The sequence below is a fragment of the Typopeltis vanoorti genome, chromosome 20, assembly GCF_054136105.1.
Source record: "Typopeltis vanoorti isolate ZY-2024b chromosome 20, IOZ_Tvanoo_1.0, whole genome shotgun sequence".
In the NCBI taxonomy this organism is placed as follows: Eukaryota; Metazoa; Arthropoda; class Arachnida; order Uropygi; family Thelyphonidae; genus Typopeltis; species Typopeltis vanoorti.
In genome coordinates, this window is record NC_143568.1 from 84,797,492 (window position 1) to 84,817,686 (window position 20,195).

General features: G+C 34.5%; 1 protein-coding gene across 1 annotated transcript in view; it reads right to left on the reverse strand.

Moving 5' to 3' along the window:
- The window catches only part of LOC150095621 (spliceosome associated factor 3, U4/U6 recycling protein-like), a 256,994-nt gene that overhangs the window by 79,007 nt on the left and 157,792 nt on the right, over window positions 1-20,195 (reverse strand). The window contains exons 15-16 of the mRNA XM_090409926.1: window positions 11,497-11,616; window positions 3,566-3,761 (exon numbers count right to left, since the gene is read on the reverse strand). Of these exons, the coding sequence (XP_090266052.1) occupies window positions 3,566-3,761; window positions 11,497-11,616 (316 nt within the window). The remainder of the gene's footprint in view (window positions 1-3,565; window positions 3,762-11,496; window positions 11,617-20,195) is intronic.

Sequence of the window (20,195 nt, forward strand, 5' to 3'; positions counted from 1 at the left end):
TGGTCTTAGGAACTTCATTGCTGCAGCTTCTACTTGTCTTTTATCTCGTTCTCTCCAAGTCCATGTTTCACTGCCATATTTCAGAATCGGTTTGGCTATTATTTTATATAGTTTTATATATTTAAATTTGTTCACTTGTTCTATTACTTTGTTGTGGATGACTAGTTTGCATCTTTTAATTTCTTTACCTTGAAATGCTATTGATTTCGTTTTATTTATTGAGATCTTCACGTCATACTGTTCTATTGTTTTGTTCAATACATGTAGATTTTTCTTTAATTGGTCTTCATTTTCAGCAAAAATAACTTGATTGTCAGCATACAATAGGCTGGTTAATTCTTTATTTCCTATTTTAACTAGCAACAAGTTTTATATCTTATTTGTATAATGCTGGTTAGGTTAGATTAGATAACCAGACACTTTTATTAGAAAAATATAGAAAATACAAAGTATAACAATATAACAAAGTATAACAATATTTAACATATTTAAATTTTAAATCAAAGGAAAAATATTTAAAACAAATTCAAAATTGAAATTACTATAAAAATAATTGCAATCTTCCTTCTGACAATTTTGATTAGTTATTTATTAATACAACTTAGAGATTCATGACAGTTTGAATTGCATAGTAAATTATTTTTATGGCAGGCACAGGCTCGTAAAGCATTTAGATGTTGCAGCTTGTTCGTAAAGATACTTCATATTGAGGTATCTATCTACTGATATGATTTATTTTGGGTATGCAATTTCATCCTTGTTAATAAATTTTTCTTTGCATAGAATGAACTGTGATCGACTGTATAACTGCCTCAGAACAACACCACTTTTTGTTCCTAATTTTTAAAACCTATCATGCATTTCATGAAGCATAACTGTTTATTTGTGGATTTGATTCATTTAACATCTTCTATCAGCAACCATATTTTTCTTTCATTATTGCAAAACTAATTAATTTAAAAGCTTGCTTTAAAAATATAGCATGAGACTTTTGTTTCATGTCTGCTTGTACTGAACTCATTGCTTCCATTTTTATAAGGGGAAATATTTTTTTTTTAGTGACTGTAATTCAAACGTGCACTCGTCAACTCTACTTTTTGACAACTGACATTTGCTGGGATTCTGGATGCAGAACAGTGGATAAGCAAGTGAGACCAGCTTATTTTAACAGTTTTTTTAGACTTATACTATGCACTCTACCCAATAATGTGAACATTAACTAGTTAAAATGAGAAATTTTTTTTGTACTTTAAACGACATGATTCAGTTAATGCTGACAATAACTATGGAATGCTAATATTAACGACTTTCAAACAAAGTCAATGGGAAGACTTTGACTTCTATGTTCTTACAATGGTAAGAACATAGAAAATAAATATCAGGAAGATGGCAGAATATTCTGAGGGCTATTGAAAGAGCTTAGAAATACAGGAAAAGTACTGTAAAAGGAATCAGATATGATAAAGGTGACGTGAAAACTGAAGATAATGATATTCTAGATATCTGGAGTAATTACTTTGAAAGACTGCTAAATGAAACAGTGTCAGCATGATGGAAGAAAACTCCCAACAGGAATACATATCCATACTTGAAGTAGAAAAGGTAATCAAAAACCTGAAATGTGGAAAGGCAGCCAGATGAAATTCGAACAGAAATGCTCAAATATGGAGGAATAAAAGTTTTACAGTGGCTGCATTACATAATTCAGAAAGCATGGTCAGATAGTCGAATTCCAGAGCTCTCATGGTAACCATCTATAAAAAGGAAAATAAAACTGAATGTGAGAATTACAGAGGTATTTCCCAACTGAGTGTTCTTGGTAAGATTTATGGAAGTATACTTGAGAACTGCTAAAAAAAATTGTGGAAGGGAAGCTTGGTGAAGAACAAGCTGGATTCAGGCCAAATAGTGGTTGTCAGGATCAGATTTTCAACTTGGTTTTCCTCTGAAAAGATGCAGAGGAAAACCAAGATGTAGATGGATTAATACAGTGAAAAAGCACCTCAAAAGATAGAAATATATGATCTGATAAAGAGAATTCACTTAAAGAGAAATAGTTCAGAAATCTTGGGAATATAATAAGGATTTCTGATTAAGTTTTGTTGATCTGGAAAAGGCATATGACAAGGTGCCAAGAAGAAAGTTCTTCAAAATACCATAATTATATGGTGTAAATGGGATATTATATCAAACAATACTTCTTTTAAGCTGTAAGTCAGTAGTTAGAATTGAAGGAGGTACAGGAAAATGGTTGAAGTAAAATTAGGTGTGTGACAAGGATGCACGTTATCTCTACTGTTATTCATTATCTATATGAATCACATTATGAAGAAAAGTGTTAAATCTGATATCAAATTTATGTTAATCTTAGCAGATCATGTTATACTTCTGCATTAATTCAGTACTAGTCTGCAAGATTCCCTGACTAAATTGAATAACTGTTGTAATAAATTTGGTATGAAAATCAGAAATAAACAGACAACGACAATGAAAATAGGTAGAAACATTGAAAAGATCAACTGTAACCCGAACCTACAGAACAAGTAAAACATTTCAGCTATTTAGGCACAATATTTAGTGAAGAATAAATTTACGTGGAATAAGAAAGAAATTAGTCAAAACACTAAATTAGCTGTGTACAAGACAGTGTTCAAAATTTTAATTTACGGATCTGAGAGCTGGGTGAAATAAAACACTTGATCAAAGATTAGAGACCACTGATATGAAGTTCTGAGAAAGATTAGTGGAGTGAACAAATGACATTAATGGCAATATCACATCAAAAATGTAGATGCTAGGAAAGAACTCGTCATTGTTAGCACTCAGGAATGTGTTATTAGAGCTAATCTCAGGTGGTATAGTCACTTAAACAGAAAGGGTAAGAAAGATTATCAAAACAAGTGTTCTTTGCCAGGTTGGCAGGAAAAAGATGCAGAAGAAAACCAAGCTATAGATGGATTAATACAGTGAAAAAGCACCTCAAAAGATAGAAATATAAGATCTGATAATATTGGAATCTTGAGAGATAAGATATTATCCTTACCCCCCCCCCTACCAGTGAAGGTGCATATCAGAAATTTGATAATATATATATATATATATAAGAGAGAATCACATCACATTATGCAACTTCTTGAATTTATTACTTTATCCTTTTTATTAGATAATTTCCCCATATTCTTCATAGTTCAAACAAGTAAATATTTGAGTAAAGCCAACAACTATACTATATTTATTATTTATATAATCTATATATTTTCAAGTGATCTTTTGTACTGAATTTCATTTACAACTTTCCATTCCATGTACTGTCTACAATAGTTATCTTTTAAAACAAAGCGAATAGATTCAAATTATAATGTTATTAGAAATCTATGGGGATGGTCAATTATTTACACAATTTGTAATTACAATTTCTTAAACTTTGGTAAAGAGTAAGTCCAATTAAGATCTAGCTGGTGTAATAAGACTTTAGACCTTTTAAACAACCATTCTTGTTTAAAGATGAATTGGTGAAGTAATTTGGTATTATAATAATTTATAATAATTACTTTCTTAGTATTACCTTTTGGTTTTTTACTTGGTGGAAGAATATTTATTTCTTCATTTTCTATTTCCCTCTTTTTAGCAATGCCAACAGGTGAATGAACCTTAGTAGACTCTTTAAGTGAAGGAGGTGGTGGAGGAATTTTAAATCCCTCTGCATCCATCTTTATTTCATCTTTCTCATCCTCCTCTTCTTTATCTAACTGTTCTGAAGGCTGAAATTAACAGCTTAGGATATAAAAGAAAATTTACTTTTTTTTTAAAAAAAAAAAAAAGGAAATGTTAAAAAAAAAAAAAAAAAGGCTTCACATTTTAATGGAGATTGAGAATTTAAAAAATGTTCATCCAATGAAATATACTTTAATTTTTCAACAATGCAATTAAATGACATATATAAAGGGTGTCCCAAAATTCACGCAAGATTTAAATTTAGCGGCATTTGTGCGGTAAAGTGTTGCCAACGAAAAAAAAAGACAGCGTGACAGTTCAGGGTTATTAAAAATGGAGCGCTACACCAAAGAACAACGCATTTTCAATGTTGAGCAATATTTTAAAGATAATGAAGGTATGGCAGCTACAGTTCGCAATTTTTGTACAAAATATGGCCGGAATAGTGATTTAACTTCATCAACTGTGAAAAAATTAATTAAAAAATTCAAGGAAACTGGATCAATTAGTGATCTTATACACTCTGGCCAGCCTTCAACAAGTCGTTCAACAGAAAACATTGAAGCAGTTCGTGAGAGTGTTGCTGAGAGTCCAGGAACATCAATTTGGCACTGTGGTCTTGAATTGGGCATTTTGAGAAGCTCTCTACAGCGTATTCTCACGAAAGATTTGCATCTTTATGCTTACAAAGTTCAACTGACTCGAGAACTGAAGCCTACTGACCACACACAGCGAAGAGAGTTCGTTGAATGGATTATGGAACAACAAGTGGATGCTTATTTTTCGAACAAAATCATCTTCAGCAATGAGGCTCATTTTCATCTTGATGGCTTCGTTAATCGACAAAATTGTCACATTTGGGGTTCAGAAAATCCACGAGTGATTGTTGAGAAACAAATGCATCCACAACGTGTTACTGTTTGGTGCAGATTTTGGACTGGAGGCATCATCGGTCCATTCTTCTTCAAAAATGTGGCTGGTAAGGCAATAATAGTTAATGGTGCTCGCTATCGCGACATGATAATCCAGTTTTTTGTGCCTAAATTGCAAGATATGGATGTGGACGACATGTGGTTTCATCAAGACGGCGCCACATGCCATACAGCCCGAGAAACAATTTTCAATTACTGCATGAGTCATTTCCTGGTCATGTAATTTCCCATTTTGGTGATCAGAATTGGCTGCCCAGATCAATTAAATTAAATTAATTAAATTAAGACCATTTAATTAAAAACCAGATCATGTGACTTAACGCTGTTGGACTTTTTTCTTTGGGGTTTTTTGAAGTCTAAGGTTTATGCCAACAAGCCCACGACCACCCATGCCTTGAAGGAGGAAATTGAGTGCTGTATCAACGAAATTCAGCCACATTTATGCAAAACGTTCATGTAAAATTTCGACAAAAGAGTGCGTATGTGCCAGCAAAGCCGTGGAGGCCATTTACCCGATATGCTATTCCATGCATAACCCTATACTGCATACTTAATGAATCAATAAGAAATTACAATTTTTAATTAAAAACCTGTATTTTCTATCAAAATTACTTCTTGTGTGAATTTTGGGATGCCCTGTATATAAAAAAAAACAAACTCAAACTATGCTAAAAATTAAAACAAAAATCATCTTTCATCATTGACTCTTAAACCTAAGGTGGAAATTACTGTGCTATAAAGATAACTGAGTATCTGATGATTAGCTTACTTTTGAAATTAAACTGTTGATTAATTTTAACGGTATAGATGAGAACACAGACTGATAAGAAAACAACTATTTATTAACTTATTGCTGATATTTTGCTAATATTTCTATCCAGCATCTTCAGAACACAAAAACAGTTTGTTACAATATGCGAAACAACAACAATCCAGTATAACAGTGGGGGTTAGTTTGAACAATCGTAACATACACCACAAAAACTGAAGTCCTAATTAGGGGCATCTACGTTGGAAAAAACCAGAGAGAGAAAACATGTATTAATTAGGTCTTAAGATGACTGTCTCCCAAATTTTTGGCAAATTTATACTGCCATACTTGTTGAGGTTTGGAGTATGATTCAAGGCTCCTGTTGAATCCAAGAACAATCTCTCTGACTAATAACTTCTGTACAGTACTTTTGTTTTTTTCAATTGATCCTGTGTGCAAGGGTATCCAAGGCATGGTTTGCTACACCCAACTTGCCATAGCAATAGTGATGGATGTATTTTTTATGTTCACTGAGGCAGATGTCTACAATTCTTCTTGTCTGTCCATAGAAGGCTCAATTGCGCCGAACAGGGCACTTCATAGACTCCTGGATAAAGAGATTCTGTTCTTGGGTGAACAGATGAGAGTTGCCAATTTGACATGTGGTTTAAATACAGTGCATAACTGATTTCTTAAGCACTCTAGATATCTTTTCAGATGTGCCTTGGATGTATGGGATGGTGACAGTTTTGCTATAGTCTTCTATGGTAGACACAGTGTGTGTGTACTACTGTCTTATTTTTGACATCTGAACTCAAAATGTCATCTACCTCAAGAACTAGAAGGTACATGTAGAATTAATTCTGGGACAGGTTTTATTTTCTTTCCATCTGCAAACATGATTCCTTCGCTGCCTGTTATTTTCTATTGAACTATGGAGAATGTTGCATATTTCTCAAGTCAAGATTCCATACAAATGTCTTCAATGAAGATTTGGACTACAATGAGCAATGACTCAATTTCTCTGGATGAATTTCTGTATAGCTTAAGATCACCTATATATAACAGATGTGATATATTTCTCTGCTTGCTTTGAAGTTTGATATCTGAAACTAGTTTTCTTTAGAATCAATGTCAGAATGAACAATAAAGGTGACTGAGTCACCTTGGAAAATTTCTCTCTTGACATTCATTGTACCCAGATTGTCTCCACTGACTACTAGTCGAGTTTTCCACATGGTCATGAGAACTGTTAGGAATTTTCTAATGTTTATACTCACCCAAAAAATTTCTACACATTTTCTAATTCAAGTATGTGGCAAGGAGTCAAATGCTTTCTGGTTATCAATCCATGCCATATATAAGTTGTCTTTTTGAATATTTCAAAATCACTTTGTCAATTAATAACTGGGCTTTTGTTCCTCTGGAATTTCTTCAACACCTCCTTTGTTCAATAGGCAGAAGTTGGTGTTGTGATAAATACTGACTAATGAAAGTTGCTAAAAGTCAGTGAATAACTTAAATGTTGTTGGTAGGTAAGTTACTGGGCAGCATTTACTTGGAACAGCTCCTTTGTTTTTTCGAAATCAGAACTGTCCTTCTGGTTGTCATCAATTCTTCAACTGAGTCTGTCTGCAAGGCTGTTAAACTATTGAGTACTATTCAAGTATTTGAGCCAAAATCCATGCAATTCATCTTTGATAGGTATACTCCAGTTCTTCACTTTCTTTGTTTGCATTTGGATCATACCATGGGGTTATGACAAGGTCTTCTATCTGAGTGTTGTTCAATTGTTTTTCAACATTTTATATCCAGTTAGCATTTTTATTATGGTCTTTAGGATTATCCCATAGTTACTTTCAGAGCTTGAGCGTTTCGTCAGGTGTTTCAAAATTGTTTTCGGATTTCCCATCAATATTTTGGTAAAACTGGTGTTGGTTAGTCTTAAACTGATTATTTTACATGTATTAACTTATCCTGCTTTCATAATGAATGATTTTTTTTGCTATGGCCACAATTCTTTGTTTTAATTCACTTACTGATTTTGTTTCAAGGTTCGCTTTACTTAACTGCTCTTGATCTTTGCCAATTTAAGTTTTCTTGTTTTATATTCTTTAAATTACATCTGCTTGAAGTTTGTTTATTTTGAATTCTAAACCTAATTTTCATTTTGGGAAATTACATTTAGAATCATTATTATTAGACTGTCAAGGACTCATCAAAGGAGAGCATAAATCACTCACAACAGATGTCATATCTTCTAAGTTTTAAAAGAGGTAAACCGTGAGTAGAATAACGGAAAAAACTCACGTAGAAAGATTATTTATTAGTATAATTTTCGCCTGTGTGTCACAGGCATCTTCAGTACATTAAGCTACTTGGGTGGCGCTTTTTGGAATTGTCAGTTAGTATTTAATTTTGAGCTTAATGTACTGAAGATGCCCGTGACACACATGCAAAAATTATACTAATAAATAATCTTTCTACGTGAGTTTTTTCCGTTATTTATTGTGTCATATCTTCTGTTAAACTCATTCACACTAGATGCACCTACTACTTCAAAAGGCAAGTTCTGCTCACTCACTGCTCTGTGAGAGAAATGTCTAGCTTCACCCTTTTCTTAAATGCACACAAACTTCACTTCCACAATGCCTCCTTGTCCTCTCCCTACCTTGCACATATAATGAAGAATTTTATTAACTGCTATTCTATAACACCTTCTCAAAAGTTTATACACCTCTATCATATTGCCTCTCTTTCTCCTATCTACCAGTGTTTGTATCCCACACACTCTCAATTTACCTTGTAAACTATTCCAGAATCGCAACATTATCTTTGAAACTCTTCTATGCAGCCTTTCCACAGCTTCTTTATCCCCTCTGAACTTTGGAGATTAAATCTGCATACAGTAGTCCAGATATAATCATATTAATGCCTTATAAAGAGGCAAAATGACTTCCATATCTTTACATGTCAATGTTTGTTTCAATAATGCATTATCCTGAGTTGTGTTTGCAATTTTTGCTATGTGAGTCTTGAACTTCAAATTTCTATCCACCATATCTCCAAGATCTCTAGCCTAATCAGTTACTCCAAGCATAATTCCACCAATATAATAGGCCACTGGATATTTCATCATTCCAAAGTACATAATTTTATGCTTAGTAACATTGAGCTGATAGTCATTATCATTTCCTCACACTTCCTGCCTATTCCAATCACCTATAAATGCTGTATATCAGCAAAGTGAGAACTCATTAATTGAACAATCTCATCAGCTTCTGACAAGAGTACCAACTATATTCAGAAAGATTATTCTTTTACATTCATTCTTTTGGGTTGCCATAAGTGTGCACAGCCAATTTCTTTTCATACTTCAACTTGGCTTTTTCCATACAATACTAGTAACTTTTTTGGCCTGTGTTTTTATATTACATTACTCCTCTCATTCTTATTCTCACAATATTACTTCCACATCATCATCTTTTTATGGATCTCTTGCTTATTAAGACTGCAAATCCATTTCACTCCCATCCCATTTGTTCTTTGAACAATTATTTAATCATCTTTTCAAAGCTTCCCATGCATTGCTGATATCTTTCACATTCAGTAATACCATAAAACCAGAGATAGTATTATTCTTCTGAGTTTGCCATAATTTCCAACGTTGTCGTATAGCATGTATAACCTGTCCACACTGAAACATCCATATAGTTAGGTATTTAGCAGGAGAATAAGGTATAATCGCTGTCAGCAACTGGTGACAAAACAACCACATCTTTAACTAAAACAGCTTCTGATGCTATGATCAAATCTAACACTCTTTGTCATCGAGTTGCTACTTTCACATTTTGTTTAAGAAAGTTGTCTCGCAACAGATCAATAAATTTTTCTTTGTTCTTATCATGAGCTTTCTCTGCAACCCAATCATTATTCAGATAATTTTAGATTGCCTATTAATAATTACTTGTTAACTACTCATCAGGATAAGTTGGCAATGCATTTATTCATTAACAGCAAATGAACTGCCAGGTCTATATCAACGCTCCATTATATATTCCACTCTGTTAGCCTCCGTTTCACACTAGATAGCCTCAAAATTACTGTCACACAGAGAGCATTATTACCATGAGCTTTCATGAGTTCTTATTCTAACTGGACTCCAGTCATATGATATCATTAGCAGTACCCCCCTCCTCGTTCTCATATCTTCTGTCATTCCTAAAAATACTATATTCTTTACACTCGATTCTGGTTACTACGACTGACTCTGAGAGCCAGGATTTACTAATGCCAAAAATTTTAGGCTACAGCTCATTCACCAAAGGGAAAAACTCAACTACTTTGTAATACTTCTAGAATTTGTATATGAACACAACAAGTTACCTCCTCAATTTTTTTTTATTACAATTAATCTACCAACTGCTTGGCTCCATTTGGCAACTTTCTCTTCTCCTCTCTTCAGAAACACTCAAAATGCCTGAACCCAAAGCACAGCTAATCGCTTCAGCAGAATCATAACCATGCTCAGTGATATTTGTATCACTAATGTCTGTACATCCTACACATCCTCAGCATTCCTCTCAAGATGATCTAGTTTCTCTGACTCTGTACATTAGGTCTCAATTTCAATAAATAATTTCTCCAGGAATCTGATGCCAAATCCATTCAAGTGCAGGCCATCCATCTTAATCATGTCCTTTGATACCATCAAATTCATTCCACACATCCAAAAAATCACGCCCATTTTTTCTACATAGCCTGAACATTCAAATCAATTTACTATCATAGCCCTCCTGCTTAACTCATTATTGTCATATCTTTGAATAAACTATGTTTACTTTCTCACTTTTCTTTTTTGCTTCTTTCATCAAGCCTTTCACATCCTCTTTCATACTATATTTATCACTACTTAAATCATTAGTCCTGATAAGCACTATAATCTTTTTGACTTTTCTTTATTGTTTCTCTATTGCCCATGTCACATACTTTATTTAACACCTGGGAAACTTGATGTAGTGACTCCATCGTAAAGCATTAATTTAATTGTAACCATATAGTTTCTTTTTTCTTAGATTTTAACTGACTTATCTTGCTATTACTGTTATTATTCATTGATAACTTATGAATTCCCACATTTTTCTTTCTGTTATTGTTCTCCTTATTTTTCTTTTCATTTTAGATTTTGTACACATTTTTCTACTTTGTCCAACTCCTTGGTTGATTTTCAAATAATTCCTTTTAATCTTAAAATCCCATATATTAATTTTTCTTCATTTATGTCCTTAATATAAAGGTTCTCACTTCCAGGTTACATGTTATGGTTATCCCTGGCTTTCAATACTGCTCTATTGTTCTGCCAGGTTTTATTGACATTATTTTTAAAAACTATCTTAACAATTAGTTAAAAATATTAATTATCAATTGTCATTAATTGTCAGTGTTAAGCAATTAGTCATATTAGCAAATGCACTAAATACAATAAAATCAATAAAAACCACAATATATTAAAATTAACTAACCTAAAAAAATACTCAATAAATAAAAAAAATCATCTATTTCACAGAAGCTTCAATTTACATATATTACAAGTAAAATTTTACATTTTACCATTATCCATTTTACAAATAAAAATGTCTGATATAAACTAGAATAGCTGATATGACTAATTTTAGTAAAGATCCCAATTAACAAATTAATGCAATTGAATATATGCATGTAAAGAGAGAGAGAGAGAGGGGAAGCTTTGTTCTTATATGATCAGTGGAAATAAACGAAATTTTTCTTAACATAATCTTACACTAACAAGTGTTTAGACAATGTTGTACCTACGAAGGATAATCATGCCAAGAGCAAAATTTAAAAGTTATTTAAAAGAGGGAGGGGAAAATGGTATGTAAATGTAAAAAAAAAAAAAAAAATGATATATACATGTAAAAAATTTTGAAATTTTTTTAAAAAATATTTTGTATTATTTCATGATTTAATTAATTTATAAGTAATGTTATTAATGGATTTATTTCCTTACAGCAGAAAAAAATAAGATCAACCATAAAAAGCTTGTGTATTTACAATCATATATAAAAATAAGCATCAAACCTGCATCTGTTGAAGCCATTTTTTTTTTGAAGAAGCTAACTTTGCAGCTTTTTTAACAGCTTTAGCCCTTTTCTTTTGTTCAGTTTCTTGTTTTTTTCTTTCTGCTTCTTTTTCAGATAACTATATAAAAAATAAAAGAACAGCTTTGTTATAACTGAATGGGAAGTATACATTTTTTATTTGTCAGAAGAAATGTACAAAAATGTAAAATTTTTCTTAGCATGACATACTAAATATAAAGTGAAATAATAATCAATCCAATCCTCTATGGGTGCAAACAACTGGAGTTACTATTACCACACAAATATTTCTATATACATACTGTTGTAATAAGACAGTAATATTATGTTGCAAGTTTTTTCACTTGGTTATATTATAAATTGAGGATGCTAAGAAATTATATTCTTGGTTTCATCCTTTAACCAAGTGTAAGCAAACAAAGTGCATGAAGTAACTTTATGAGAGGGCAACTCATATACAGAGGCTAATGACTCTGCAACTGGATCTGGGTAGTGGCCCTTCCCATAATGCATAGCATTATACATGTCTGTAAGGATATGTGCATTGCATTATGGCAAATGATGTAAAGTCATTAGCCATAATATATATGAATTGCCCAGTAATGAAGTTACTTCATGTGCAAATTTTGTTTCCTTACACTTGGATAAAGGATGAAACCAAGAATACAATTCCTTGGTATCTTTAATAAAAATGGGGTGCTTAAGGGTCAAAGCTGTATAACTGAGAGCAGACCTCCACATAGCCTTTAAAGGAATGTGGAGAACCGACCAGGGCTTCTGACCTAATGTCCACTCCTCACCTCGTGGTGCACCCTGTCGGGTATCTACCTGGATACTGAACGAACGAGGATGGGCTGGCAATTTGGGATTTAGCCGACCAAATTCTATTCTTATTGGCTTAAACCAATATAGAAAATGATGGTACAACATGACAAAATTTCACGTTGGCTGGGGCGTTGCCCGGTTAAACAAGGCCCCCGTTGTTTTCATCAGGGAACCTGGGCAAACAGCGAAAAGTCAGCTTCTGGAACAAATCTGAAAGCACCCCCCAACTCAACATCACCAGAGTTAAAGATCGGTACTACCAACATAAGAGGCCTGAATGGCAAAGAAATGGAGCTAGCTGAGGAATTAGATAAGTACCATATCGACATAATAGGGGTGAGTGAAACAAAAAAGACAAAAACTGGTGAGATCTTTCTGAACAGTAAATACAAAATGTTATATTCAGGAAATGACGATCAAGGAAAAGGAGTAGCCATAGCATTCAACACAAAATCCGAAGCTAATCTTCTTGAATGGCAGGCGGTCTCAAGTAGAGTGATGTGGAAAAATATCAGAATGGGGAATTGGACAATGAGACTTATTTGTGCCTATGGTCCCACAGAAGGATCTACTAAGGTAGAAGTGAGGAATTTTTTGATTCTTTAGAAAAAGCAACTGACACAATGAAAAAGGAAAAGTTGGTCCTTGTTGGGGATCATAATAGCGGAGTTGGAAATGATTGTCAGACATTTAAAAATATTTTGGGAAAATTTGGAGAAAAGAGCAAAACCAATAATAATGGCAAATACCTGTTGGATTATGCTCAAGACATGGACTGGTTATTACTAACACCATGTTCCAACATAAAAATGTGCACAAATTCACATGGAGAGAAGAGACAAGGAATAAGAAAAGTCTCATTGACTATGTTATTGTTGATAGTGATGTTTTCTCCCTGGTGCAGGACACCAGAGTGTACAGAGGATTTGAAATTGGAAGTGATCACTATTTAGTCTTGAGCAGGATAAAATTGAATTTCGTATTGAAAAGAATAACATGTAAGAAAGTTTTAAAGCGAATAAAAATTGAGCAGCTCTCAGATGTGAACTGTAGACTAAAATACACAAAGATTACTGAAGGAAAAAATGAAAGAGTTTGAGAACAGGAACCAAACCTTGAAGAAAACCCTGATTGATTCAGCCATAGAGGCGTGGTGAGGTTGTCTGCAAGGATAGAAAAATCAGAACTCTATGGTGAACACAGGAAGTTAAAGAGGCAGTGAAGGAAAAGAAGAAAGCATATCAAAAGTTCCTGGCAAATAAGTCAGCTTGTGCTCTTCGAGAATACAGAAACAAATGTAAGAAAGCTAAACACTGTGTAAAACTAGCTAAAAAAAAGTCATTGGAGGACTTTGGCAAGAACACAGAAAATAAATATCAAGAAGGTGGTAAGATATTCTGGAGGTTGTTGAAGAAGTTTAGAAATGGAGGAAAGAGTGCTATAAAAGGAGTTAGAGATAAAGGTGACATGAAAACAGGAGAAAAAGATACCCTTGAAGTATAGAGTAATTACTTTGAAAAACTGCTAAAAGAAACAAGCAGTGATGATAGAACAGTGGTAAAAAAACACTGACCATGCATGCAGTCAGATATACATATCCATACCTGAAGTAGAAAAAGCCATCAAAGGCTTGAAATGTGGAAAGGCAGCAGGAGTAGATGATATTCGACCTGAAATATTGTGGTATAAAAGTCTTACAGTGGCTGCACTGCATAGCTGAGAAAGCCTGGACAGAGGGACGAATTCCAGACGACTGGAGTAGAGTTCTAATAGTACCCATATATAAAAAGGGAAATAAAATTGAATGTGAGAATTACAGAGGTATTTCCCTACTGAGTGTTCCTGGCAAGATCTATGCAAGCATACTTGATAAACGGTTGAGAAGAATTGTGCAAGAAAAACTTGGTGAAGAACAAGCTGGATTCAGGCCAAATAGAGGCTGTCAGGATCAGATCTTCACTTTACGACAAATAGTCGAGAAAGCATTGGAATATAACAAACATCTGTATTTAAGTTTTGTCGATATGGAAAAGGCATATGACAAGGTGCCAAGAGAGAAGCTATTCAATACGCTACAGTTATATGGTGTCAATGAGGCATTATATCAAGCAATACTTAGTCTTTATTTGAGTTGAAGTCAGCAGTTAGAAATGAAGGAAGTACAGGAAGATGGTTCAATGTTAAATCTAGTGTGAGACAAAGATGTACATTATCCCCTGCTATTCATTATCTATATGGATCACATTATGAAGGAAAGTGGTATTAAACATGATATCAGAATTGGAGATGTTAATGTCAGCTCTTTGCTTTATGCGGACGATGTTATACTTCTAAATAAATCCGCTATAAGTTTGCAAGAGTCCCTGAATAAATTGAATAACTGTTGTAATAGATATGGTATGAAGGTCGGCATTAAAAAGACAAAGACAATGAAAATAGGCAGAATCATTGAAAATGTCAACTGTGTTGTGAATGGAGAACCTGTGGAACAAGTAAAACATTTCAGCTACTTAGGCACGATTTTTACTGAAGATGGTAAATTAAATATAGAAATATACAACAGAATCACAAATCTGAAAACAAACCCCAACTCAACATCACCAGAGTTAAAGATTGGTACTATCAACGTAAAAAGCCTTAATGGCAAAGAAATGGAGCTAGCTGAGGAATTAGATAAGTACCAGATCGACATAATAGGGTTGACTGAAACAAAAAAGACCAAAACTGGTGAGATCTTTCTGAGCAATAAATACAAAATGTTATATTCAGGCAATGACAATCAAGGAAAAGAAGGAGTAGCCATAGTATTCAACACAAAATACGAGGCTAATCTTCTTGAATGGCAGTCAGTCTCAAGTAGAGTAATGTGGGCAAATATGAGAATGGGGAACTGGACAATGAGACTTATTTGTGCCTATGGTCCCACAGAAGGTTCTACTAAGGTAGAAGTGGAGGAATTTTTTGAGGCTTTAGAAAAAGCAACTGACACAATGAAAAAGGAAAAGTTGGTCCTTGTTGGGGATCTAAATAGCAGAGTAGGAAATGATTGTGAGACATACAAAAATATTTTGGGAAAATTTGGAGAAAAGAGCAAAGCTAATAATAATGGCAAATATCTGTTGGATTTCTGCTCAGGACACGGACTGGTTATTACTAACACCATGTTCCAACATAAAAATGTGCACAAATTCACATGGAGAGAAGAGGCTAGGAATAAGAAAAGTCTCATTGACTATGTTATTGTTGATAGTGATGTTTTCTCCCTGGTGCAGGACACCAGAGTGTACAGAGGATTTGAAATTGGAAGTGATCACTATTTAGTCTTGAGCTGGATAAAATTGAATTTCATATTGAAAAGAATAACATGTAAGAAAGTTTTAAAGCGAATAAAAGTTGAGCAGCTCTCAGATGTGAACTGTAGACTAAAATACAGAAATATTATTGAAAAGAAAATGAAAGTGTTTGAGAACAGGAATCAAACCTTGGAGATTCAGTGGCAAACTCTGAAGGAAACATTGATTGATTCTGCCAGAGAGGCATGTGGTGAGGTTGTGTGCAAGGATAAAAAAATCAGAACTCCCTGGTGGACACAGGAAGTTAAAGAAGCAGTGAAGGAAAAGAAGAAAGCATATCAAAAGTTCCTGGCAAATAAGTCAGCTTTTACTCTTACAGAATACAGAGACAAATGTAAGAAAGCTAAACAGTGTGTAAAACTAGCTAAACAAAAGTCATGGGAGGACTTTGGCAAGAATATAGAAAATAAATATCAAGAAGGTGGCAAAATATTCTGGAGGTTGTTGAAGAAGCTTAGGAATGGAGGAAAGAGTGCTGTAAAAGGAATTAGAGATGATAAAGGTGAAATGAAAACAGGAGAAAAAGATATCCTTGAAGTATGGAGTAATTACTTTGAAAAACTGCTAAATGAAACAAGCAGTGATGACAGCACAGTGATAAAAAACACTGACCAGGCATGCAGTCAGGAATACATATCCATACTTGAAGTAGAAAAAGCCATCAAAGGCTTGAAATGTGGAAAGGCAGCAGGAGTAGATGATATTCGACCAGAAATGCTGAAGTATGGTGGTATAAGAGTCTTACAGTGGCTGCACTGCATAGTTCAGAAAGCCTGGACAGAGGGACGAATTCCCGATGATTGGAGTAGAGCTATCATAGTACCCATATATAAAAAGGGAAATAAAACTGAATGTGAGAATTACAGAATTAGAGGCTGTCAGGAACAGATCTTCACTTTACGACAAATAGTCGAGAAAGCATGGGAATATAACAAAGATCTGTATTTAAGTTTTGTCGATTTGGAAAAGGCATATGACAAGGTGCCAAGAGAGAAGCTATTCAATACGCTGCAGTTATATGGTGTCAATGGGGCATTATATCAAGCAATACTTAGTCTTTATTTGAGTTGTGAGTCAGCAGTTAGAATTGAAGGAAGTACAGGAAGATGGTTTAATGTTAAATCTGGTGTGAGACAAGGATGTACATTATCCCCTCTGTTATTCATTATCTATATGGATCACATTATGAAGGAATGTGGTATTAAACCTGATATCAAAATTGGAGATGTTAATGTCAGCTCTTTGCTTTATGCGGATGATGTTATACTTCTAAATAAATCCGCTACAAGTCTGCAAGATTCTCTGACTAAATTGAATAGCTGTTGTAATAGATATGGTATGAAGGTCAGTAATAAAAAGACAAAGACAATGAAAATAGGCAGAATCATTGAAAATGTCAACTGTGTTGTGAATGGAGAACCTGTGGAACAAGTAAAACATTTCAGCTACTTAGGCACAATTTTTACTGAAGATGGTAAACTAAATATAGAAATAGACAACAGAATCAGCAAAGTTGGTATCGTGGGAAGTCAATTGAATAAATTCATATGGAATAAGAAAGAAATTAGTCAGAACACTAAATTAGCTGTATACAAGACAGTGTTCAAACCAATTTTAACTTATGGATCTGAGAGCTGGGTCGGAAGTAAAACACTTGACCAAAGACTAGAGACCACAGATATGAGAGTCCTGAGAAAGATTATAGACGTGAACAGATGGCATCAATGGCAATATCATATTAAAAATGAGGATATTAGGAAAGAACTTGACATTGTCAGCATCCAGGAATGTGTTAGCAGAGCTAATCTCAGATGGTATGGTCACTTAAATAGAATGGGAGAGGAAAGATTAGCAAAACAAGTGTTCTCTGCCAGGTTGGCAGGAAAACGACCCAGAGGAAGACCAAGATATAGGTGGATTGATACGGTACAAAGTGCCTTAGACGATAGAAATATAAGATCTGATAATGTTGGAGTCTTGACAAGTAACAGACTGATTTGCAGGAAAATTGTAGATAGGAAGTTAGTAATGATGTAATTTTTTCATATAGTACTGTCATATCCTGTACACCCCTTAAGGGTACATGGCAGGAATTTGATGATGATGATGATGATGACAACAGAATCAGCAAAGCTGGTATTGTGGGAAGTCAATTGAATAAATTCATATGGAATAAGAAAGAAATTAGTCGGAACACTAAATTAGCTGTATACAAGACAGTGTTCAAACCAGTTTTAACTTATGGTTCTGAGAGCTGGGTCAGAAGTAAAACACTTGACCAAAGACTAGAGACCACAGATATGAGAGTCCTGAGAAAGATTAGAGGCATGAACAGATGGCATCAATGGCAATATCATATTAAAATTGTCGGCATTCAGGTATGCATTAGCAGAGCTAATCTCAGGTGGTATGGTCACTTAAACAGAATGGCAGGAAAACGACCCAGAGGAAGACCAAGATATAGGTGGATTGATACGGTACAAAGTGCCTTAGACAATAGAAATATAAGATCTGGTAATGTTGGAGTCTTGACAAGTAACAGACTGATTTGGAGGAAAATTGTAGATAGGAAGTTAGTAATGATGTAAATTTTTCATGTAGTACTATCATATCCTGTACATCCCTTGAGGGTACATTGCAGGAATTTGATGATGATGATGATGATATCTTTAATTGACAGTAATATTACTATAAAACAGTTATTAATTAGTTATTAGTTCTTAATATTCAATGCAGGCAGGGAGGGAAGAGAGAAAGGAAGGATTTAGGTCAGCACCTGGTTTCCATCTCTGTAAAACTATACTATTTGTTAATATATTAGAGGAAAAATTATGCCAGCTGCACAGAACTAGACCAAAACAACCGTGAGACTAGCATATTATGTTTCTTAACTGTATGCATTCTTTAGTTAGTCTGCTTGGATGCAATCTTCCATATGAGACTGGTTACTTACTTTTAGCCAACAAGGATATCAGTAGCAAATTAGTGGTCAAATAAACAGGACATTTTATTTATGGAAAAATACACTACTTGGAAAGAATTCAACAGACCCCCCCCCCGTAAGGTGCATTGTGGTATGTAATGTCACACGTTTGTAGCTGGTATAAATTGGAGGAATATGATGCTTCGAAGTCAGTGCATCTGTATCTGGGTGAAATGGCTACGAAGGAAACTGATGGCGTTTGAAAAGAGGCGATGTGATAGGATGCCATGTTGCAGGCCTATCTATTCGCAAACTGTTGACAAATTGGGCTATCCCACGTCAATAATCAGTGATACTACTGAGATGGAAGTGCAATGAGTCAACTGCAAGTGCTACAGAAGACCCACCACACTCACCAATTGTGACTGTGGGATGCTACAAAGGATAATATGTAAAATCCACCATGCGTTCACCAACACGTTGAATGTAGAGTTCTAGGAATTGCTGGAACATGAACCTGCAGAAAAATATTCAGAACTGAGGCTCACAACATGGGTTTCTCTACACCCTCTACTGAGCAAGTGGACAGGTATGGCAGATGCCTGGTGAATGTCTCTTACCAGAGTGTGTGTAACCCCAACTATGAAATTGAGTGGTAGCAGTGTGATGGTATGGTCCTGTTCTTCCTGGTTTGGCCTCGGACCTCTGTTTGTGGTGTCATGAACACTGAAAACTCCGAGAGGTATATGAACATTCTGGACAATGCAATGCTTCTACTTTGTGGCATTTCTACAGAACTGTGCACCATGTCATAAGGCTGATGCTGCTGTAACTGCATGGTTTGTGGACATGAACATCACCATACTTGACTGACCTCTGCAGAGCCCTGATCTCTTCCCTACTGAATATCTGTGGGATGAATTGGACCATTGGGTAAAGTCAAGGGACATCTGCCCCCACAAGTCCAGGACTTCATTACACCTACAGGAAGAATGGTCCCAAATTCCATTGAATGTGATTGGAAAGTATGTTCTGCAGGATTGCTGTAGTCAATGCAGTGAAAGGAGGCCCTATATCTTAAGATGGGTGCCACAGCTGTTTGTTCCTCACACTATGGTGTCTGTTGACTTCTTTCCAAGCAGCAGAGATAGGTGTATTTAACCTAGATAAAGAACAAAACAAAAAGAATACAATACAGTCACTAAATAACTAACTACTGGAAATTACAATAATTAATCATTACAGACACACATACGTGTGAGATATTTAAATTAGCATATTGTTAAGCAGTCTAAATACATTCATCATGAAGATTTTGCTGTTATTATGTCTGACAAAGGGCACAATAAGCAACCAACAGTACCAACCAATTACATATTGCAACATGAGTTGAAAGAACACTTGTTCTTTCAACTCATGCATATCAGCCTTTTCCCAAATTTTCCATAAATTAAATGATTAAGCAGCTTTCTGCTGACTTCACTTGGCATGAACTTTAATGACAATTCTAGAACCTGGTTAATGCTGTTAATCTTGGTCAGAAATTACTTGATACAGAGTCATTACAGTATACAGTTT